The following is a 23,309-nucleotide window of genomic DNA, read 5'->3' on the forward strand; positions in this document are numbered from 1 at the left end:
CTTATTTTCCTTTAATATTGCTCTGGTAACAGGGTAGTACATGTTGGGAGTCTGGCTAGCTGACAGATCCACTTCCCTCTCGGGTTACACAGAATCTGCTGCTTACTGAAAGAGTGCTCACAGGTGAGGCTGTTAGTACAACTAATCCTTCTTAAAAATATCCTGGCAAACAAAGAGAGAACTCTGTTTGCATGTAGATACTGTGGTATACTGATAAATTCTTAATGAGCTGTCAGGTGTGCACCTTGCATAATAATGTAATTCTGATGATCTACACTACTTTCCCCCAACCTGTCCATTTGCATGGACACCTTTTAGACTGAAATGTCCTGCACATATCTATATGCACAGGCCTTGAAAGATCTTAAATGCTTGTTTCCCAAGAAGCCTCCCTTGTAACCCTATCCAGAATGGAATTAGCATTAAGCCCAAGGCCTGGACTGAAGTAGTTGCTGCTGATTCTCTTCTTCTCTTATCTGCTTCTAAGAAAAACCCCATCTGCTTAGATTTTTTTTCTCACTAAGCCTAAGAATGCTGTATCTAGATCAAATAAACTCTGACCCTTGAGTAGGGGTTGCAGGACCCTGTTTGAAAGCAAAGTCAGCAGGACAAAGTTTAATCTGCAATGTGCTACCAGACACCACAATTCTGATGGAAGAATCTAGTCCTAGTATAATATTCCAATTAAAGTTGCATATTGGGACTAATTTAAGGTTTTAAGCATTAGGATCTCTTTGAGTACAGACCTGTCTTTAAAATTCTTGAGAAAATAATCTGTGAAATCTAAAGAAGAAACACAGCCACCATACACTCATTTCCAAGGTAAGGGACAGCAGGATGACTTCAGGCATGATGGGTTTTGCCTCTGGCTGTCACCCTTTTATGGGTATTTCTCACTGCTTGATCTCATTCAAAGATGCAACTGGATGTTCCTTATTTCTTGTATCTCTGTGTATTCACCTTCTGGAAGTGATATAGGACATGTTCAAAGCCAGTTTGGTTCTGTAATGCTACTATTCATTGTACTACACTATTACTACTGTACTAATAGTGCTACAGCTCCATGCTAACTGAGTGTATTAATGTGCACCTTTCAGCTTCACACAAAACCATCCCATGGTAACATGCAGACCAGATGCAGTCCAGGATAATAAGTGCTGCATCAACAACTAAATTTAAGAAGAGACTGGATGAGGCACCTGGTGCCATGATTTAATTGATTAGATGGTGTTGGGTGATAGGTTGGACTCGATGATCTTGAAGGTCTTTGCCAACCTGGTCTATCCTATCCTATCCTATCCTATCCTATCCTATCCTATCCTATCCTATCCTATCCTATCCTATCCTATCCTATCCTATCCCTAATATGTTTCCACCAAGGAGGGAAAGCTTTAAAGGAGCAGAGTTAATACTCCACTTCAGCTGTATTCATTCCTTCAGCATTAAGGTGGAGTAAACCCTACTCCCAGGTGAAAACAAAAGCTCTGATAAACTTGGGATTATTTTGGTGGTCCAATTTGCATAGCATAACTAAAAGTTCTTTATGTAAGAGTGCAGGAAGGAAGTTACAGCTGATGAGTGGGGAAATAAGAGCAAGTACATCTGAGCAGGAACCTTTCTTGGTGGCGAAACGAGCTCAAAAACTTCTGAAGTTCTATACTCAGTCACTTCATCTTCAGTGTCCAAGGCTGGGCCTTGCCCCACCCCTTTAAGAAAACAGTTAATAAACAGTTACAAATGGAACAGATTAACTCTTTGTTTTTAAAAAGATGGGCATATATGAAAGCAGAAGCCACATCTCCTTCTATCAACAGACATTATGTACATAACTCATGGAACTGTTATTAGAAGTATTTTGGCCATTGTTGTCTGGACCAAGTCTGTGCAGTTCTGTATTTGTTTGTGACAGTTTTCACTCAAGCAAACCACTCTGTTGATATGTAAGGATTAACCAAAAACTCCAGGACTTTTAATGAGCCCTCCACACAAATAACCTCAGGCCAACACCACAGCCGTAGTTTCCAACTTCATGGCACAGTGTTAGTCAAGCTGCTGCATTGTTGACATGGGACTGAAAATCTGCCTACTGCAAACCATTGTGACTTCTGAGGTTGTACAGTAGCTGACCACTGATGATTAACCACTTTTGGGCAGGAGGAAGAGGCTGACATTGAGCAACTGTTCAACATAACTGCTGCATGAAGATGTCTGCCCCAGGGAGAAACAGTGGCTGCAGTTCAAGTGGTGCATGATAATGTGACTGCAAGAAGGCCACAGGTGAAGTTAGACTTTGTGTCCTAACTTTTATTTCCCACATGCTCCAAGACAGTGGATTTATCCAACTCTCTTGCCTGCTCTTACCTGGCCTTCTCTCTCTTTGCACACTGGTCAGAAAAGGAGGCCAGGAAGAGAACTGTTCCTGACTATCAGTTGCACTTTGCATGTGATGGGATCAGGCAAATTTCAGTGGTGAGCATCTGACAGGCAGCAGAGACATGGCTGCCAGTGTAGGTCCTCTGCACTCAGGAGCAGCTCAGTTGCACGTGTCTGACCTGAAGTCAGGTAGTGGCCAAGAAATGCCTGTCGCTGTGGCCCAAGATTTCTCTCCATACCAGGTTACTTACAAAAAACAGGGCAAATCCATCCTCAGAGATCTACTGTGCAAAACCAGTGCCACCTGCTGCTCCTCACTGCCTGCTGCAGCTCAAGCAGCTAAAATCTGAATCTTGGAAATGAATTCCCGTGGGACAAAGGCACCATGTGAGAGCAAGCCAGCCTAACAGTCTGCTTCTCTTCTGGTCTTTTCCTTCAACTCTCTCCCAGAGCTACTCTTCCCAGTAAGTGAAGAGTGTGCTGTAGTGTTCTTGCACAGACTATGTGTCTGTATGCACACATGGAAGGAAGCAAGGTGGGTGATAGCTTGAAAGTTATTAATGTAAACTGGAACTAGCCAACACAGAAAGCAAATATATGTATTGATGTATTTTGCATGATGCAATTAGTTCAAGTGAAAAGAAAAGCTGAGAGGCAGCTGTTCTAGAATTTTTCTTTTTTGAATGAAAGACCTTCAAAAGTTCAGGTGTTTCAAAGAAGTCTCCACACATTTCTACATTTAGGTGCATTTACAATTGCTACTGAATTTACAGCTACTGTTCTCCTGCCTAGAAATGCATGGATGCATACCCTGGGTCTCTTCTCTTCAAAGCCTATATTGATCAGTTTAGCTATTTGGTATTAAAGTTGGTAACTCTTGTTGAGGCTGTTAAAATTCCACATAACTTCAAGTCATAATAGGAACAAATTTGCAATGATTTGTGTATTCAAATAAAAAAATACTTTCTTATAGCCTGGAGAAAAGGAAGCTCAGAGGAGACCTTATTGCTCTCTACAACTACCTGCAGGGAGGTTGTAGCCAGGTGGGAGTTGGTCTCTTCTCCCAGGCAACCAGCACCAGAACAAGAGGACACAGTCTCAAGGTGCACCAGGGGAAGTTTAAGCTCGAGGTGAGGAGAAAGTTCTTCACAGAGATTGGCCATTGGAATGTGCTGCCCAGGGGGGTGGTGGAGTCACCATCACTGGAGGTGTTCAAAAAAGGATTGGATGTGGCACTTGGAGCCATGGTTTAGTCATGAGGTTTGTGGTGACAGTTTGGACTTGATGATCTTTGAGGTCTCTTCCAACCTTGGTGATTCTGTGTGATTCTGTGTGTGACCTCTGAGGTCTTTTCCAACCTTATTGAATCTATGATTCTATGATTGTTTGACAGCTAAAGGTAACATGTTTAATACTTGCAGTATCTGCTACTGGCTTTAGTCTGTAAAAAGAATTTATTAAAACAGATATCATTAGGGCTCAACCAATAATTAAGAGTTACTGTAAGGAGGAGAAAAAAAATACTTATTAAAATATGACTTAATACACTTGAAGCATTTACAAAAAGGCAAACATATTCCAGAGCAGAATGATTCATTGAAAGATTGAGGGTATAAGAAAGTAGTTAATGAGCTCTTCTGAGCCCATAGCTACACTATCTAGACCATCCCAACATTTACTTCTCTTTACTACTTGGAGCTCAATCTTCAGGTGCGGCTCATCATAAGAGTTATGATAAATGAGGATGAAATGAGGATAAACTAGGATAAATGAGTCCTAAAGCTCTTAGAGCAGAGTTAAAAGATTTAATCATCTCTCCACACCCACTCCTTCTATGAGTGTTTCAAGACTTACTGAATTGAAACAAACAAATGGAAAAAGGCAGCAGCAATTGCAGAAAATGGAAGCCTAATTCTGCAAGAGAATGTTAAATGGTAGCATCAGCTTATTACACTAGACAAAGTATGTCCATAACCTGTATAGCAAACTACTGTTTGATTCTTCACAGGGTTAGAACAAAACCACTGAAGCTGAGTCAATTTTTCTTCTCCTAGGATCCAAGTTTTTTCAAACTTCCAGCAGAATTATTTTCCAGTGAGAATAAAGAACCTATTACTGGTGTCTAAGTTGTATAAACACGAACTATGCTCACAGTGTTTTGTTTTTCCTGGCCTATGTAAGCTTGCTTTACAAAGCACATTCCAGGTTATTATACATGCTAATTATCTGTGCAATATGCCTGTGGGCAACACAAGGTTGTTATGGTAACACTGGTGTTTACCACTCTGTCCATGTGATTCTTCTGTTCAGGAATACAGGTATAGAATCACAGAATCAATAAGGTTGGAAGAGACCTTAGAGAAACCAACCCAAAGTTTCCTAGAAATAGCTGTATGACATCTCCAGTGATCATATTAAAGGTATCTTGGTTTACAAAGTTTAACAGTATTGCAAAAACTAGAGTAATATTCTAATACTTCAGTTGTTAGTAATGTGAGGGCTCTCAGTCACATGTCAATAGATAGGAGCATTATTAGGTGTCAGGAGTTGTTTCACTACTTAGGTTTATAGCATGGCACCATTCCTTTGGATCAGTGTTACTCCCTACATGGATCACACCACCAAAGAGCTCTCAAGGTCACAGCATTTTAAATATTATCACTGCACTACCCAGAAAGTGCTAGTGGCCTGCAGTGGTATCATTAGATACAGCCAATGTTCCTTCCATTCCCCTTTGACTGATTCCAATTTGCTCGGGCTCAGGCTTGTCTTTGCAAAGGAAAAAGTCTGCCTGAAGGAGGTTCACATACCAGCTGTTTATATTCCTGCATATGTATGCTACTTATGACAAACTCCTTTACTTTCTTCTCTATGTGGAAGTCATCACTGTCTCCTGCCAGAGGAACATCACAGTTACTATAACAACGAGTTACTAGCAACAAGCAAGAATAAAGAAGTGAGTGGTATGCGATTGCTGCCAGTTGTAAAGGTCTGGATCCTTTATCTGTGGCACAAATGCTTTGATGCCCTGTGAGCAAGAAGCCAGTCTCACTAGAGACTGGCATGTCAAATGCCCCTGCACAAAGCCTGTGTCAGTCACACTGACAGAATATGTAGATAAACAGCAGTCACCTCACTTGTTTGTTTGCTTATTTCTTTCCAGCTAAATTCTAATCCTGGAAAAAAAATATCCATGCATTCCTTTGCCTCCTCTGCCATATTAGAAAGGCACCAGGCCAGAGATATCTAACAGTGGCTGGTTGAAAAGTTTCCTGTAAAATGAGAAAGTGTGTTTAAAACTGATTCTTAATTTGCTGTGGTTGAAATTTGATAGAAAGTCTTTCAGGTAACTGGATACTCTCACTTCAGGGAGAGAATGGAAGGAATAGACAAATTGTAACTAAGCCTTTGCCCAGTTTTGTGGAAAACATACCCGAGAGATGAAGTCTCAGTTTAAGGCATTCTGATCTTTTGTTTCCAAACAGTTGTATTAATTTTATAAGCATGAGAAATATAACAAAAATCCCTCCAAGACTCAAGAGTGAGGAACAAACTACTGGGAAAAAGAAGGAGAAATCCTGTTGCTTCATGAAGCAGCCTTTCTTACACTAATCCCTTATTTTAGTTAGCATGGGCCTGTTCCAAATGGATGAGCACTTTCAAAAGACTTAGGCAACGTTTTTCACACGACTTTGTGAGCAACTGATTTGCTTTGCAAAGAGTAAGCAAGAAACTGAAGGCTACTATCAGTAGAATTGATTTGTAAGGATCCACGACTTCATCTCAAACTTATCTGGGGCCTGAGAAATCCAAAAGATTTGAGAATCACTGTAAAGTTTGACTTCTCTTTTCTTTTTTAAAGGTAGCTATTAAACATTATCGAATAATTTACTTGAAGACTCTAATTAATTATTAACCTCCTCTTTCAATTAAAGTCAGCAAACTTGTGGCTAACTTTTCTCTTCGCCTGACTGTAGGAATTCTTCACAGTTGGACAGCAATGGCAGTTTGGCAGTGCAAAGTAATACAGAAGGCTTCGGGAGGTGTTTCTCAACACACAGGCTGCCTACCTATCTACTATTAATGCCTCTGCTACTTCAGGAGTGGAGCTGAACTCTTACTGTCTACATGTGTCTGCACCCAAGGGAAACTCCCTATTTGCAAACTTCGGATGGGTCAATGAAGGCACAATGTTAGTACTTTAGTCCCAAACTTCTGCTTCCAAATCAGGTGCAGTACTTTTATGGTGTTTTTATAAAGCTTACATTTCAGCACCAGCCTGATTACTTTGCTAAAGGATGACTCCACAGAAATGTGAGGCATACTTCAGAATTTGATGTTTATTATTCAACAAGGAAACATGGTCAGCCCTGTAATTTCTACAGTGCTTGTGAATCCTTCCCACTTTTCTTCACATTGAGTATTCCTGGCATCATAATCCCTGATACTAACTTGTCTTAGAATCATAGAACTGTTAGGGTTGGAAGGGACCTCAAGGATCATCTAGCTCCAACCCCCCTGCCATGGGCAGGGACACCTCACACTACAGCAGGTTGCTCACAGCCACATCCAGCCTGGCCTTCAAAACATCCAGGAATGAGACTTCTACCACCTCCCTGGGCAACCTGTGCCAGTCTCTCACCCTCATGGGGAAGAACTTCTTCCTAACACCCAATCTGAATCTACCTATTTCTAGTTTTGTTCTACTCCTCCCAGTCCTATCACTCCCTGACACCCTAAAAAGTCCCTCCCCAGCTTTCTTGTAGCCCCCTTCAGATACTGGAAGGCCACAATTAGGTATCCTTAAAGCCTTCTCTACTCCAGACTGGACAGCCCCAACTCTCTCAGTCTGTCCTCACAGCAGAGCAGTTCCAGCCCTCTGCTCATCCTCGTGGCCCTTCTCTGGACACCTTCCAGCACCTCCAGATCCTTTCTGTAATAGGGGCTCCAGAACTGGACATAGTGCTCCAGGTGGGTTCTCACCAGAGTGGAGTAGAGGGGGAGAATCACCTCCCTTGATCTCCCTGGCTCTGCTTCTCTTGATGCAGCCCAGGATGCGATTGGCTTTCTGGGCTGCAAGTGCTCACTGCTGGCTCCTGTTGAGCTTCTCCTCCACCAGCACCCCCAGGTCCTTTTCTTCTGGGCTGCTCTCAAGCCAGTCCCTGCCCAGCCTGTATCAGTGCTTGGGATTGCCTTGACTCAGATGCAGGACCTTGCATTTGGCCTTGTTGAACCTCATGAGGTTGTCATGTCTTATAGATATTCTATTTGATGTGCAACCATCACTGTCTTTGTGCATTTAAACACCGCTGGAAGTTAGCTTTTTACTTATGTTTGTCTAATATGTATCCAACTTTAACTAAGGAAAAAAAAAAGAATTATTGCTGTGGTTAATCACAATGAAAGAACAATCCTGTCATTTTAATCTAACACAGAAGACCCACCTGGTATGGTATTAAAAGAACTACATTACCACTCCCCACCACCCCTTAAACTTAAACTACAGACTGCAAAACAACACCGGCTCATCCAGGGAAGGTTTCTGCTCCTCCAAGGAAGGTTTCTCTCATGGGAAACACAGACTAGACTAGACTAGACTAGAATAGGACCAGACCAGGTTGGAAGAGACCTTCAAGATCATCGTGTCCAACCTATCATCCAACACCACCTAATCAACTAAACCATGCAACCAAGAACCCTATCAAGTCTCCTCCTGAACACCTCCAATGATGGTGACTCCACCACCTCCTCGGGCAGCCCATTCCAATGGGCAATCGCTCTCTCTGTGTAGAATTTCTTCCTAACCTGCAGCCTAAACCTCCCCTGGCACAGATGACAAACACTGAATCAAATCTACACTGGCTGAGTAAAGTGTTTCAGAAAGTTCTCCAAAATGCAGCCTATTCAAAGAAACCAAACACACAGGTTTAACATTGTCCTCCTTCCTCAAACTGAGCTCCCTGGTGTGAAGTTTACATAACTTTCGCTTATTTCAAAGAAATTTCACAGCCTGGTTACATGTCCACTGCAAATACTCCCGGAGGAGGAAAGAAGAGTGGCAACTGACGAACTAAAGCTGCTTGTTATCTGAGGAAGTTGTCAGCTTGAAGATTGTTAGAAATAGAATAAATAAATAGAATTTACCAGGTTGGAAAAGACCTTTGATATTATCGAGTCCAACCTATCACCCAGCACCATCTAATCAACTAAACCATGGCACCAAGTGCCTCAGCCAGGCTCTTCTTAAACACTTCCAGTGATGGTGACTCCACCACCTCCCTGGGCAGCACATTCCAGTGGCCAATCTCTCTTTCTGGGAAGAATTCCTTCCTAACATCCAGCCTAAACCTCTCCTGGTGCAGTTTGTGACTGTGTCCTCTTGGAGAACTTTAATCTGTTGCATTTGATTGGTAACATGTTTTGGGTTTTTTTTTGTATGAGAAAGCTGCCATGCTTTATTTTTCCCTTGCAATTTAAGGCTGAGAAAAGCTCTGATCATAAAAGAAGAATTTTTGGAAGCATCTCTTTAGGAGCACAGATTGGCATCCAAGAACACAGCTCTGAAAATGTTATGTGAAATACATGCTTAAGAAATTCACACATCAGAAATCAATTTAACATTGGGCACAACAAATTTCCCGCCCCCCCACTTAAGGGCAAAATCTTTACAACAAAGACAGAAGTCTTCCCTAGCAAAAACACCATCTCAACACTGTACTGAAAGTTAACACTAGTAGATCTTTAGCAATTATTAGGCACTTTTCTGAACTACAGCTCCAAGGGGATATTGTGAATGGTGAAACTCTTGGGTCTGCCCACTGAGTGTTTGTGTGATCAGGCTTTCAAATGCCATTTTCTTGTCCACACTGTACTAAGCTCTAGTACTAGAATTCAAAAAGAATACTTTATTGTTGACCAGCGTTACCCCACTGCAAGTTTTCAAGTGAGTTTTGTAAACTCCTACTGTGGAGTCAGGAGTCCTTTTTTAGAAGCAGAGCTAAACCCTCTCCAAAGCAGCAGTGCAAACTTTCTCTTCTCCCACAAGCTGTTTTTTCAGTGAAACTGAAGCTGTAAGGCAAGGCTCTCCCCTCCAGGCTGTTGAATGATGTGACTGATGACTAGAAACAGCACTCAAACTTCCTAAAAACTCTTAGGTGTGATGCCTCTAGGATTAGTAAAAATGCACAGCAGAACTCTTTTCTGGGCCCACACTATCACAAACCGCATCGTATGACTTCCGCTGGCAAGTGGTGCAGAACATGACCAAGTATATATTTGCAATGGAATGGAATGGAATGGAATGGAATGGAATGGAATGGAATGGAATGGAATGGAATGGAATGGAATGGAATAAACCAGGTTGGAAGAGACCTTTGAGATCATCGAGCTAATCTATCGTCCAACACTATCTAACCAACAAAACCATGGCACCAAGCACCCCATCCAGTCTCTTCCTCAACACCTTCAGGGACAGTGACTCCACTACCTCCCTGGGCAGCACATTCCAATGGCCAGTCTCCCCTAGTGCAGTTTGAGACTGTGTCCTCTTGTTCTGGTGCTGGGTGCCTGGGAGAAGAGACCAACCCCCACCTGCCTACAACCTCCCTTCAGGTAGTTGTAGACAGCAAGAAGGTCTCCCCTGAGCTTCCTCTTCTCCAGGCAAAGCAACCCCAGCTCTCCTCATAGGGCTGTGCTCCATCCCCTCCCCAGCTTTGTTGCCCTTCTCTGGACACCTTCGAGCAACTCAACATCTTTCCTAAACTGAGGGGCCCAGAACTGGACACAGTAAGTAAGTAAGTGTGCAGTTAGATAGCTTACAATTTACATACAGCACCCTAGCTCTTAGCAAAATACCTGTTTCCATGTGTAATTAAAAAACACATAAAATCTGAGAGGTTTTTTTTGGTAATGTTTTGCAAGTGAGATCACAAAAGATCCCTTGGCTAACACCAAATGAGTTGATGATTTCAATTCAGCTCTTCAGCACGGTGGTGTCCAAGTCATAAAACTTGAATGCTGAAGGATTTCAAGGTGGTGAGCATATTGTCTAAACGATTTTACAGGTAGGCAGGTAGTGAAATAACACCCTAAATAACAAGTTTAACAAGGGCACTGGAGAGACAGCTCCATCTTCCTTTTATAGTAACCGTGAGCAGCCACTGCTTCCCGGTTTCAACAGATGGCTGAACACGTGTGTCCCCCGCCCCCCCTTTTCTTTTAAACATGTTACAAGCAGGCATTTAAACTGCCACCAAGACATATAGGTACACATGGGTCAGGCAGGAAAGGACGGAGCTGACATTTCTAGCGCTACTGGGTCATGCTGTGGTGGAGCAGCTGCGTCTGTCCTTATCTGGAACTGGGCTCAACATACCTGCTCTGCCCCTTCGCCTCAAGGGGTGGCCACCAGACACAGAAACACCCCACACACATCTGAAGATCTTAACCTCCATGGCACAGAATCATAGAATCGGTTTGGTTGGAACAGATCTTTAAGATCATCCAAGTCCACCGCTTCGGTCTGAGCTAGCTGACGAGCCTCCTACAGCAGGATCTGCAGGGCACGTCTGTCAAGGAGAAAGGACTGCCGTGTTCCGAGGGCAGGGGACTGGTGTTTGAGGGCGGCGTGTGCGGGAGCGCCGGCGGCGTGGGAATGTACCCCCGCGAACACAGGGGTGGCCGGGGGCTGCGGGACCGCCGGCGGCGTGGGAACGTAGCCCCGCGGACACAGGGGCGGCCAGGGGCAGCCGGCCCACCGGGGAGGCGCCGGCCTCCTCTGCGTCGCCCCGCTCCACGGCTGCGGCCTCTTACCACGTACCATCTCGATGATCTTGGTTTTCCTGCCCGTCTTCTTCTTCATGGTGAAGATGTACTGGGCCAGCACCACCCCGCCGACCAGGGCGCACACGCTGGCGCTGGCCACCGCTCCCATCTTCGCCACGGCGGTCCTGTCCATGGTAGCTCTCCAGGGGCACGCCAAGGCGCCGAGAGCCGCTGCAGGGAGGCGAGCCCGGCCTCCGGTCGCCGAAGGACGGGCGCGTGTGCGGGGCGCGTGCGCCCCTCGGCGCCGGCCCGCGCGGGTCCCCACCGACGCCGGCCCGGGCGAGTCGGCAACGACGGCCGCCGCGCGCCGCCCGCCCCCGTAAGCACGCGCCCCGCCGCCGCCGCCTGGGCTCGGGCTCCTCGCGACACGTCACGTGCGCGCGGCCCGCCGGCCGAACCACGCGAGGGGAAAAGGGGGGAGGGAAGGAGCGCGGCCGGCGGAGCGGCTCCACCTCCCGCGGCCCGCCGCGGCGAGTCGCGGCTGCGAGGGCTCCGGAGACGGAAAAGCGCCAGCGCGGAAGTTAGCTTTGTGCCCCGGGAAACCCGAAGGCCTGCCTGGCTGCCCGCGCCCCTCCCGCGACGCCAGGAATGCGACAACCCGGCGGCGGGCCGCGCCGCTTCCCAAACTACATTTCCCAGCGTGGGCGGGAAGCACGGGCGGCCCTTGTGGCCGCCGCCGGGCGGGGCCAGGGCCAGGCGGCGCTGCTCCTCACCGCGCGGGGAGGAGGACGCTGGCGATGGCGGCGGCGATGATGGGGAGGGGGCTGTAACTTCATCTGTGGCTTCTCCTCGGGCTGCGCCTGGGCGAGGACCTCCCGCCAGCAAGGCGGGGAGGCTGCCGCCCCCGAGCAGCTCGGCCCGCGCCGCGCCCCGCCCGGGAGGTGCCGTCTGCCGTCCAGGGAAGCCCCCGCCGGTCTCTGTGTCCCTTCTGTCGCTCCGGGGTGGGTGTGGACGTGTCCCGGCGCGGGTCTGTAGGTGCAGGGCTCGGGTGCAGGTGGCGTGGGGTTGGGCGGGGAGAGGGTGCGTGGGGAGGGCTGTCCGCGCTCGCCTGCAGCAGGTTGCCTAGCTGGCGTAGCGACGGGCACCGCCTGAGGTGAGCCAAATACATGTTTGTGTTTGCTGGCCGTGATTCCTCTTACAGAGGGAAGGTACGGGCTTGCAGGCTGCCTTCGCTCCGAAGGAAAACGAGGGTTGAGCGCATCATTTTTCCTTCTTCCCGGAAAGAACCGTCGGAGCTGGCGCTGCCCCGATGCCCATCACCTCCTCCGTGGGCTGTGGGAATAGAGTGCGTTCAGCTTCGGCTCCTTAGGGCAGAGCATAGGCATGGAGCTGTGAGTTTTGAACTGGGATGATATTAGTGTCAAGATGCCTCCGAAGGGATTAGTCTCCTAGTCCCGTCCTCCCCCCGCCCTTCTCTTAAAATAGCAGCAGGTAGGGAGCAGAAAAGCTGATTTGTGCCCTATCTGACCGAGTTCTTTAGTCCTGTCACTAGGGGCATCTTCAAGGCGATTACTCAGTGGAGGTTTCGATGTTGTCTGTGTCTTCAGTTACTTTCCTAAAAGCAATTTCTCTTCTGTAATACTTGCATCAAAATAGGGTTTTTTTATGGTGCTTTTTGGTAAGAGAGTGAAAACCTCGGTTCTGTAACTTAAAAAACCCCTACATTACTTCCTTAGTGCTTGTTATTTGTTTTTGAAAAACAAATGTCCTTTTTTCTTTTTTTTTTTCCTTTTTTCTTCATGGAACTTGCAGTGTTTATCACAACTACTTTGTGAACTAAAGACAAGAAGTTTCCTAAGGTTGTTTCCTGAGCTGCACAACCAGAAACCCCAGATGTGAAATTGACATGGACTCAGCTCACACTGGAGATGTGTGAAGCTAAGAGAGAGAACACACTTCATAGTTGCTAACCCTAAGGTTGTTTGTGTAACCATTTGTGTGTATATATATTGGCTTACACTTTAACAAACAGTGGTTTGTTTCCTTTTCAGTAAAGAAGAATGTCCTTGTTTAAAGCTAGAGACTGGTGGTCCACTGTACTTGGAGAAAATGAAGAATTTGACCAGGGCTGCCTGTGTGTGGCTGATGTTGATAATAGTGGCAGTGGACAAGGTAAATTCAGAATTACATAGCTACAAGTTGGCTTTGACCAATGCGTATATTCAGCCAAGCCAGTTGGTTAGTTTAAGCCCACTACCTTTAATGTGTCCTAGGAGGCTTAAGAAGACCAATTTGGTGCCATTTGTCTTTGTATATCTGTAGATTTCAAAACATAGAATCTTAGAATTGTCAGGGTTGGAAGGGACCTCAAGGATCAGCCAGTTCCAACCCCCCTGCCATAGGCAGGGACACCTCACACTACATCAGGTTGCTTGCAGCCACATCCAGCCTGGCCTTCAAAACCTCCAGGCAGGCTTCCACCACCTCCCTGGGCAACCTGTGTCAGTCTCTCACCACCCTCATGGGGAAGAACTTCTTCCATGCATCTTAATTCTTGCTTGTGTTCAGTAGTAATTGCTCTCCTGTACTGTTCCCTCAGTTGTAGATACCTTTAAAGTAGAACATTTTGAGTTAGTCATGGGACCAAACATGTAAGTTGCATAAACTTCAGGGAAAAACAAGAAAGGTGAGAGCTAATAAGATGAGAATTTAGAAGAACATCCTTTTCTGCCTCAAAAATCAGGGGCATTGAATTAAGCCACTCTTTAGAATAGAATAGAATAGAATTAACCGGGTTGGAAAAGACCTTTGAGATCATCAAGTCCAACCTATCATCCAACACCATCTAAGCAACTAAACTATGGCACTAAGTGCCTCATCCAGGCTCTTTTTAAACACCTCCAGGGATGGTGACTCCACCACCTCCCTGGGCAGCACATTCCAATGGCCAATCTCTCTTTCTGGGAATAATTTCTCTGCTTGAATAAACCCTACTTTGCTGTGACATTAATAATGTGCAGTGATCTCTGCTGTCAGGAAGAGCTGTTGTGTTCTCCTGACTTGTGGACAAGCTTTATTGGGTTTGATTTTGATCTGCATTGATATGATGTCCTCTAGCTGGAAGAAATAAGTACTGGCAGTTAGCTGGAGTTGTTGGCTGTGAGCACAGCAGGTACCACTTTGGGATGTTTCCATGAATAGTTGTTTGGTTTTCACTAGCAACCAAATGAGTACTTGCTTAAAATGCTGATTCTGAATGAGCTCTGATGGAGCTACTGCAGTCCTCTTTGAGATAATGAATGACTCAAAAGCAGGTGATCTCAAGGCCTAGCTTTGTTGACGTGGTGTGGTAAATTACCTGGCTTTAGTTAGCATTTGGTCTCAGTTCTAAAATTGTACATGTCTGCTGCTGTGGGATGTGTGTGCACAAATCCCAAGTGTAGGAGTTGAAAGTTGGAACTACTCAAGACAAGTATGAGATGGCACAAATCCAGGCTGGGTGCAGAATGGTTTGAGAGTAGCTCTAAAGAAAGAGCCTTGGTGCATTGATTGGTGAGAAGCTCACTGTGAGCTGGCAGTGCCCTTGTGCAGCACAGCAAGCAGCTGTAGGCTGGGCTGCATACAGAGGAGTGTGGCCAGCAGGGCAAGAGAGGGGATTCTGCCCCTTGACTGTGCTCTGAAGAGACCCCACCTCCGATACTGCTTCCAGCTCTGGTGTCCCCAGCATAAGAAGGACACAGAGCTGTTGGAGTCAGTCCAGAGGAGGGACACCAAGATGATCCAAGGGCTGGAACACCTCTGCTATGAGGATAGCTGAGGGAGCTGGGGTTGTTCAGCCTGGAGAAGAGAAACCTCTCTGGGAGGACCTTAGAGCTGCCCTTCAACACCTGAAGGGATCCTACAGGAAGGCTGCAGAGGGACTTTTCATGAGGGTGTCAAGCAATAGGATAAGGGAGAGTGGTTTGAAGCTGAGAGAGAGCAGGGTTAGTCTGGAGCTTAGGAAGAAGTTCTTCAGTAGGAGGGTGGTGAGACTCTGGAATAGGCTGCCCAGGGAGGCTGTGTCTGCCTTTTCCCTGGGGGTGTTGAAGGCCAGGTTGGATGAGGCCTTGAGCAGCTGAGTCTAGTTGAGAGGTGTCCCTGTCCATGGTAGGGTGGTTGGAGTAGATGATCTCTGAGGTCCCTTCCAACCTAAGCCATTCTCTGATAGAGGAGCAGTGGTGATCAGTGCCCTATTGAACCCTTTGCTAACAGGTATTCATGGATCTGCATAAAGCTGGTTGCTAATCTTTATCTAGAAGACGTCATCAAATCATGTAAATGCTACATCTTTGCAAGGTGTTCTTCTGCAGCAGATTGAATCCTACATGTGGTGTTGTGTTCTGTTTGGGTTTGTTTTGTAGATAAAATTATTGTGGGCAGTTACATGGGATACCTCCGAATCTTCAGTCCACATCCTGTGAAACCTGGAGATGGAGCCCAAGTTGAAGACTTGCTCTTGGAGGTGCAGTTGAAAGAACCGATATTGCAGGTGGAAGTGGGAAAGTTTGTTTCGTAAGTCCACAGCAGGTCATGCTGCTGCTCATTCAAGGCTTATATGGCATTCCCTTTCTCTGTTTTGGGGGCTGAGTTCTCAGGTGGAAGACTCTTAAGCACATCTATGAATGCTGTGGTATGAATTTGGTCTGCTTCTTGAGGGGAGAATTTTCAGTTACAGGTGTGTATGTGGAGGCTAATCTTGCTCACAGGCTTTTAGGGGTTGGAAGGGACCTCTGGAGAATGGAGTCCAACCCCCCTGCCAGAGCAGGACCATAGAATCCAGCACAGGTCACTCAGGAACACATCCAGATGGGTCTTGAAAGTCTCCAGAGAAGGAGACTCCACAACGCCTCTGGGGAGGATGGAATTTGACAGTGCAACCCCTGGCTTGACAGGGCAATGGAGAAGGAACTGTGTGGAGCTCCTGATTATTGCATGATTTCTTTTTAGAAGTGTGTAGAACAGGAAAGATTTGATATTGCCAGTGGTTGGTTTGGGTTATTTTTTTAGGTGGTAAGCAAACTTGAGTAGCTAGTTACGGCCTCAGATGTGATATTGGCCGTCTGCTTTGAGTTTGGTGGAGGGTTGAAGATCTTTAGTTCCAATGAATTTAGTGGAAATAAGTGGCCAGGTGGAAGAGAGATGCTTTGCATTTAGTTTGCTGTAAAAGAATCTACCTCAGAAAAGTTTATTTTGAAATTACGACAACCCCCCCTCTACTAACCACAGGAAATTCTTCTGTTCTGAGACCACAGTCCACAAGCTGAAAGGCCTTCATCAGGTGGAAAGTGTTCTTCTATTCAGATACTCATGGGGTGACCTTGTGCAGGAATTCCAGTGCCTTACCTTGTGAAATGGTCTGAACCATTTTCTGTAGCTGTAGATTAGAACATCCTCTGCAGGAATTACTGCTTAGGGTTGAGGGAAGAATGCAGAATTAACCAGGTTGGAAGAGACCTTCAAGATCATCAAGTCCAACCTATCACCGAACACCATCTCATCAACTAAACCATGGCACCAAGTGCCTCATCCAGTTTCTTCTTAAACACTTCCAGTGATGGTGACTCCACCACCTCCCTGGGCAGCACATTCCAACGGCCAATCTCGCTTGCTGGGAAGAATTTCTTCCTAACATCCAGCCTAAACCTCTCCTGGCACAGCTTGAGGCTGTGTCCTCTTGTTCTGGTGCTGGTTGCCTGGGAGAAGAGATCAACCTCCACCTGGCTACAACCTCCCTTCAGGTAGTTGCAGAGAGCAGTAAGGTCACTCCTGAGCTTCCTCTTCTCCAGGCTAAGCAACCCCAGCTCCCTCAGCCTCTCCTCACAGGGCTGTGCTCCAAACCCCTCCCCAGCTTTGTTGCCCTTCTCTGGACGCCTTCCAGCAGCTCAACATCTTTCTTAAACTGAGGGGCCCAGAACTGGACACAGGACTCAAGGTGTGGCCTAACCAGTGCTGAGTCCAGGGGCAGAATGACTCCCCTGCTCCTGCTGGCCACACCTGATGCAGACCAGGAATGTGAACAGAAGATTCTAACTTTGAGTTCTGCCTTAGGTCTCAGTGGATTGAGGGGCTGAGCAGCCAGGGCAGAAGTGAATTTGAGAAGAGGCAATCTGCGTGATTGCTGAGTCCCTGTTTGGGGAGGTGATCCTCATAGCCGTTTGGCTTTGGAGAGAACTGGCACCACCTCATTTGAAATGAATTTCAAGCTGAACTGTGAAAGTGGTTTACTTGTTCTTCATACTTAAATCTGAAAATATCTCCTTAAAGGATGCACTTTAATTTTGAACTTCAAATGCTGCAGCCTGAATCTCGGGAGGTTGGTACTCCGCATTTTCATGTCAGCAGCTATCACCCACACCTCTGGATTTGGTCTGTACCTGGAAGTATTTTCATCTTGGCACTTGGATTTTATTCTGTATGCCTTTTACTTGGAAATAGCTGAAAAGAGTGCTTTTAAAGCCTTTTTCTGTTTTTGTTTTACAGGGGTACTGAAGGACTTCACCTGGCTGTGCTGCATTGCCGAAAACTCTGTGTGTATGCTGTCTCAGGTCAGTTGGCAAACACAAGCTCTCCAGTCATCTTTTAAGTTTGGATTAGGTTAATGCTAAACTTGACCTGTACAGGGTTTGCTTCTCCTTCCTGAAGAGCTGCAGTTGTGTTCTCTCACTCAGACTGATGTATGGAGAAGTGTTAGTAGTCGGAGTTAGGTGTTTCCCAATAGATAAATAGAGATAAATAGAATACCAGGTTGGAAGGGAGCTCAAGGATCATCTAGTCTAACCTTGTAGGATAAGAACATAGTTTAAATGAGGTAGCCCAGCACCCTGTCAAGCTGGGCCTTGAAACTGTCTAATGTAGGGTTGCCTAACAGACCTCAGTTTCTCGTGAGTTGGAACTGCCCTGTTACCCATAATTACATGCTTAACTTGTATGTAGGAAGCTTGACTTGGATTTTTACAAGTTCTAAGTTCTCCCAGCACCCACTGAGGTTACTGATCACCATGCTCAGTGCTTGAGATGCTGTGATGTGTGTGATGGTCTGGGGTTGGTAGTGCTTGCGAGCAGCTAGTTCTCATGATGATTTTAGGAGTGGGTGTAGGAGTGGGGCAATGGTTTGGCACTGGATCAGGGCAGATTTAGGTTGGACATAAGGAAGTTCTTCACAATCAGAGTAGTGAAACACAAACAAGCTGCCCAGGGATGTGGTTGAGGCCCTGTCCCTGGAGATATTCATGATCAGATTTGGTGTGGCCCTGGGCAGCCTGATCCAGTTGGAGGTATCCCTGCTGACTGCATGGGGGGGGTTGGACAAGATGTCCTTTCCAACCCAGTGCAATCTGTGACTCTGAACTGTTCAGCATGCTAATGCAGAAAGACTTGTTTAATTACAGCTTGCTTAGCTCTTTCAAATTGAAGCATTGACAGTCCTTTCTGAACTCAAAAACCCAGGTGATGTTTTAGAAGGCCTGAGTTTTGGTAGTGTAACCCAGGAAAAGACAGGAAGTGAATACTGGTGAGAGGGTGAAACTCTTGCTTTGTTTTCTCCCCCCCCCCCCCTTAAATCCTCTTTCTTATACTGCCTTTTTCTGGAGTTTCTAAATTGCTTTTTTCTCTTTATATGCAAAGAGGCAAGGCACAAAACACCTGCAGTGATGTGTGTACATTGAATTCCTTGACATGCTTAAAGCAAAGCATGGAGGTTGTTGATGGTATTTGATTCTTCAGAATCAAATAGTAGATTCTTCAGTCAAATTCAGTTGATTCTTCAATCAAATTTGATTCTTCAGAATCAAATAGTCATGCATTGCTCATTTTCTGTGCATGGACAGCTGTGTCTCCTTTCACTTGGTGCTATTGCAGGAGCAGCTTGATTCCTGTTCACAGCCTTGTAGGCAGATAAGTTGCAAACACTCAGTATCACAGTATCACTAAGGTTGGAAGAGACCTCAAAGATCATCAAGTCCAACCTGTCACCACAGACCTCATGACTAGACCATGGCACCAAGTGCCATGTCCAATCCCCTCTTGAACACCTCCAGGGGGGGCTACTCCACCACCTCCCTGGGCAGCACATTCCAATGGTGAATGACTCTCTCGGTGAAGAACTTTCTCCTCCCCTCCAGCCTAAACTTCCCCTGGCACAGCTTGAGACTGTGTCCCCTTGTTCTGGTGCTGGTTGCCTGGGAGAAGAGACCAACCCCCACCTGGCTACAACCTCCCTTCAGGGAGTTGTAGAGAGCAAGAAGGTCTCCCCTGAGCCTCCTCTTCTCCAGGCTAAACAACCCCAGCTCCCTCAGCCTCTCCTCATAGGACTTGTACTCAAGGATCTCCAGGTTCTATGCCTTATCTGGAGACATCTGCAAAATTGATCTTTGAGGGGTGATGCTTTGAGATGTACTGGAGTTTTCATACTTTGCCTTCTCTGTAGTAGATCCTAGGAGTGCAGCCTACCAGTACAACTTTTATTAAAACAATTTATCCCCAAATTTGCATTAACATCATAGAACAATCTGTCAGTCTAGAATTCTTTTCCAGTTATCATTTGGTCTGCATGGCTTAAGCATTTAGGTAATAAGAAAAGTAAAGTCTTACAACAATAACAGAGTTTTCATGTTACATTATGCTGTCATAAAGGGGGATCTTCACTTCCTTCACACAAGTTGCCATTTCTGTTGTTCATAATAAAATAACCACATCGCTTCTCTTCAACAAATGAAAGCATCCTTCAGGGCTGACTAAAGCATGGCCTGGATATTGTATTACAACCAGTGTAAACAGCCTGGCTTAAATATGGCCTGGATATTTACCCTGGTTTTGCTGAGACAGAATCCTAGGCCAGCAATGGTCTGCAGTCCATTGGCAATTTGGAGTCAAGCCAGGGCAGCTGACCCAGGTTGGCTGCAGGTGTATCCCAGACCATAAATGTCATGCTCAGTGTAAAGGGGCAAGCTTGCTGACAATGGTGAGTCTCCTGTTTGGGTTTCTTCTTTCCTCTCCAGAGGTTTGCCTTCTTGTTTATTGTCACCACTGTTTCTTTACTGGGCTGAGTTTAACTTTGTATACTTTATATTGGCATTGGCATTAGTTTGTCTGCTTTGTTTAATCCATTTTCATTTCAGCTCACAGCTCTTCTTGCCCTGATTCTCCTCTGCTGGGGACAGGTCATTGGGTGATAGAGCAACTACTAGAGTGGATCCCCAGATAAGGGCTAAATGTAGACAATATTCTGTTACAGGCAGCATACACAGACTGAATATTTCCTCACTTCTTCCTCTGATACTCCTACTCAGCTAGGTGCTTATCCAGCCAGGGCTTTTTTAACTCATGTCTGTTACATTACTTTCCCTATCATGGGCTTGCTTGAGGGCCAATTGCTTTGATTTCACTTGGAGAAATTGCCTACAGGGTTAGCTTAAGCCACAAATCTTTCATAGCCTGTTGTTTAAGAGGGTGTTGGAATAATCTTTGTACACCCAAAGCTGTGGTAGGATTTAGCTTTGTTTTACTTCAGTCCCTGCTGTTGTGACTGTTCTCAAAGGTTTGGGTTTTTCATTTGGTTTGCTAATATTAGTTGTTAAGTGTTACGCTGTGATGAAGAACTTTTTCTTCATGGGGTGCAGGGAAGGCTTTTGATTGAAAGGGAAGCTTTAACTTCAGTTTCTTTAGAAACACTCTGAATTTCTGCTAGCTCCCTGAAGGAGTCAAGGCATGCAGAGTTAAAGTTCATGCAGACCTTCTCAGGGAACCTGATGCATAGCATAATATTGTGTTTATTACTCTGTTTGACTCTTACCTTTGCATTGTTGATCACTGCACTGAATTTCAGGCAAAGTAAAGACAAGTGACAAATGTGGCCTGGGCAGAGTTGTGTGAAATCATAGCTAATGACTAACTGCAGCTTAATTTGAGACAGGCTGTTACAGCTGAGGGTGGCTGTTGTAACCTATAACTGGAAAGTCATGAGAACTTCCCTTGGAGCAGGCTTTTTTTTTTTCCCCTGAAGCAAAATACATTTCAGTAATAAAATCTCAACCTCTTGCTTAATCTTCGTGCCATAATGAGTAGAATGAGACCTTAGTTCTGATTATGGCCTTCAGGAATTTTGAAGCTTGGTGATTTCTTTTAAAGGATGGAGCAATGTGAGACTTCTATCTCAAAGTCAGTAGAAGCAGGAGAAGAGGAGGCTCAGGGGAGACCTTATTGCTCTCTACAGCTACCTGAGGGGAGGTTGTAGCCAGGTGGGGGTTGGTCTCTTCTCCCATGCAACCAGCACCAGAACAAGAGGACACAGTCTCAAACTGTGCCAGGGGAAGTTTAGGCTCAAGGTGAGGAGAAAGTTCTTCACCGAGTCATTCATCATTGGAATGTGCTGCCCAGGGAGGTGGTGGAGTCACTGTCCCTGGAGGTGTCCAAAAAAGGATTGGATGTGGCACTTGAAGCCATGGTTTAGTCATGAGGTGTTGGGTGATAGGTTGGACTTGATGATCTCTGAGGTCTTTTCCAACCTTACTGTTTCTGTGATTCTAAGCAGGTTACATTTTTTGTGAGGTTGTTCATACTGGTGCTCCTTTACTTCTTCCCCATTGCATGGATAATAGAATATATACCATTCTTCTTGTGTGTGTGTGTAGGAACTCTGGGGAATGTGGAACATGGGAACCAGTACCAGATTAAGCTGATGTATGAACACAATCTTCAGCGAACTGCCTGTAATATGACTTATGGTCCCTTTGGTGGTGTCAAAGGTAAGCTCCTGGTTGAATGTTCTTTATTTTCAGTTAACAAAGAAGCAAGGCCAGCAGGTTGAGAGAGGCAATTCTGCCACTCTGCTCTGGTGAGATGCCACCTGCAGTGCTGCTCCCAGCTTTGGAGTCCTGAATACAGGAAGGCCATGGACCTGCTGGAGTGGGTTCAGAGGGAGGCTACAAAGATCAGAGGACTGAAACACCTCTCATACAGACAGGCTTCAGAGAGTTGGGGTTGTTCAGTCTGGAGAAGAGAAGATTCCAGGGAGACCTTACAGCAGCATTTCAATATCAGACAGGGACCTACAAGAAGGCTGGGGAGGGACTTGGGAGGGTAGGACAAGGGGCAATGGTTTGAAACTAGAGCAGAGTAGATTTAGTTTGGATAGTAGGAGGAGAGTGGGGAAATACTGGAGCAGGTTGCCCAGGGAGGTGGTGGAGGCCCCATTCCTGGAGATACTCAAGGTCAGACTTGATGGGGCCCTAACAACCTGATCTAGTTAAAGATGTCCCTGCTTGCTGCAGTGAGGTTAGGCAAGAAGACCTTTGAGGGTCCCTTCCAACCTGATGCATTCCATAGTTCTAGGTGTTTAACTCTGATGAAGATGAACTGAAACTTTGAGAGGCAGCATGGTGTTGCTGTCTAGAGGAAACCATCTTTCTATGAATGATGCTGCCTTTTAGCTGATGCATGTAGAAAAGAACTGAAGTTAAAATGAGGCAAACAGTAGAACAAGCAGAATAGTTCAGCCTTGTTTTGTTTCCTCCCCCACCTTGTATCTGGAACCAGATGAATTTAGAAGGGTAATAATGATTTTTGGAAAACAATCCCAAACCCCTGGCTCTTTGTAAAACATTTTCACATCTGAAACAATTGGTTTCTTCTGTGATTGGTTTCTTCTGTGCTTGAATTCTGTTTTGCTTTTCAGCAACTTGCTTATCCTGGACAAAGGAAAACCATTCTCGGAGCTTAAATTATCAACTCTCTTTAAAGATATGTAGTGCAGACTTTAAAAAGTAATTATATATACATATATATATGACTGGAAAAACACAAGAGTGAAAAATTATGCTGTGTTTGTAGTTTTGAATGAGTTTAATAGATAGCAGACTTTCTTGAGCTTGACAGAATTATAACTGTGTTTCTGTGTTCCAGTCTGGAGGCATTTAGGTTTGCTCTACATCATAGCTTTGTCTCTTCAGAAGTAAAGCTGGCCTAATAATTTTGGGGTGTGGTAGTCATCTAATGAGTAGTGTCCTTAAACTACTCGCAGAGTTAGCACATTACCAAGGCAGAAAGTCTTCTGAATCAGTTCTGAGCCCCTCAGTTTAGGAAAGATGTTGAGTTGCTGGAAGGTGTCCAGTGAAAGACAGTGAGGCTGGGGAGGGGTC

At 45.6% G+C, this 23,309-nt stretch overlaps 2 protein-coding genes across 3 annotated transcripts in view; one reads left to right on the plus strand and one right to left on the minus strand.

The window, feature by feature from the left end:
• NT5C3A (5'-nucleotidase, cytosolic IIIA) overlaps positions 1-11,422 on the minus strand; it is a 29,626-nt gene extending 18,204 nt beyond the window's left edge. Inside the window, exon 1 of one of the 2 annotated variants that reach the window (XM_054177166.1) lies at positions 11,218-11,422. In XM_054177166.1, the coding sequence (XP_054033141.1) occupies positions 11,218-11,329 (112 nt within the window). In that variant the 5' untranslated portion in view covers positions 11,330-11,422. Of the gene's footprint in view, positions 1-11,191 lie in introns of both variants that reach the window. The other variant, XM_054177167.1, reaches the window with a different exon arrangement.
• Positions 11,423-11,858: 436 nt separating this feature from the next.
• The window catches only part of BBS9 (Bardet-Biedl syndrome 9), a 290,732-nt gene continuing 279,281 nt past the window's right edge, over positions 11,859-23,309 (plus strand). The window contains exons 1-5 of the mRNA XM_054177165.1: positions 11,859-12,137; positions 13,188-13,308; positions 15,537-15,687; positions 17,656-17,720; positions 21,804-21,917. Of these exons, the coding sequence (XP_054033140.1) occupies positions 13,197-13,308; positions 15,537-15,687; positions 17,656-17,720; positions 21,804-21,917 (442 nt within the window). The 5' untranslated portion in view covers positions 11,859-12,137; positions 13,188-13,196. The remainder of the gene's footprint in view (positions 12,138-13,187; positions 13,309-15,536; positions 15,688-17,655; positions 17,721-21,803; positions 21,918-23,309) is intronic.

Source organism: Dryobates pubescens, chromosome 38 (genome assembly GCF_014839835.1).
Source record: "Dryobates pubescens isolate bDryPub1 chromosome 38, bDryPub1.pri, whole genome shotgun sequence".
Classification (NCBI taxonomy): domain Eukaryota; kingdom Metazoa; phylum Chordata; class Aves; order Piciformes; family Picidae; genus Dryobates; species Dryobates pubescens.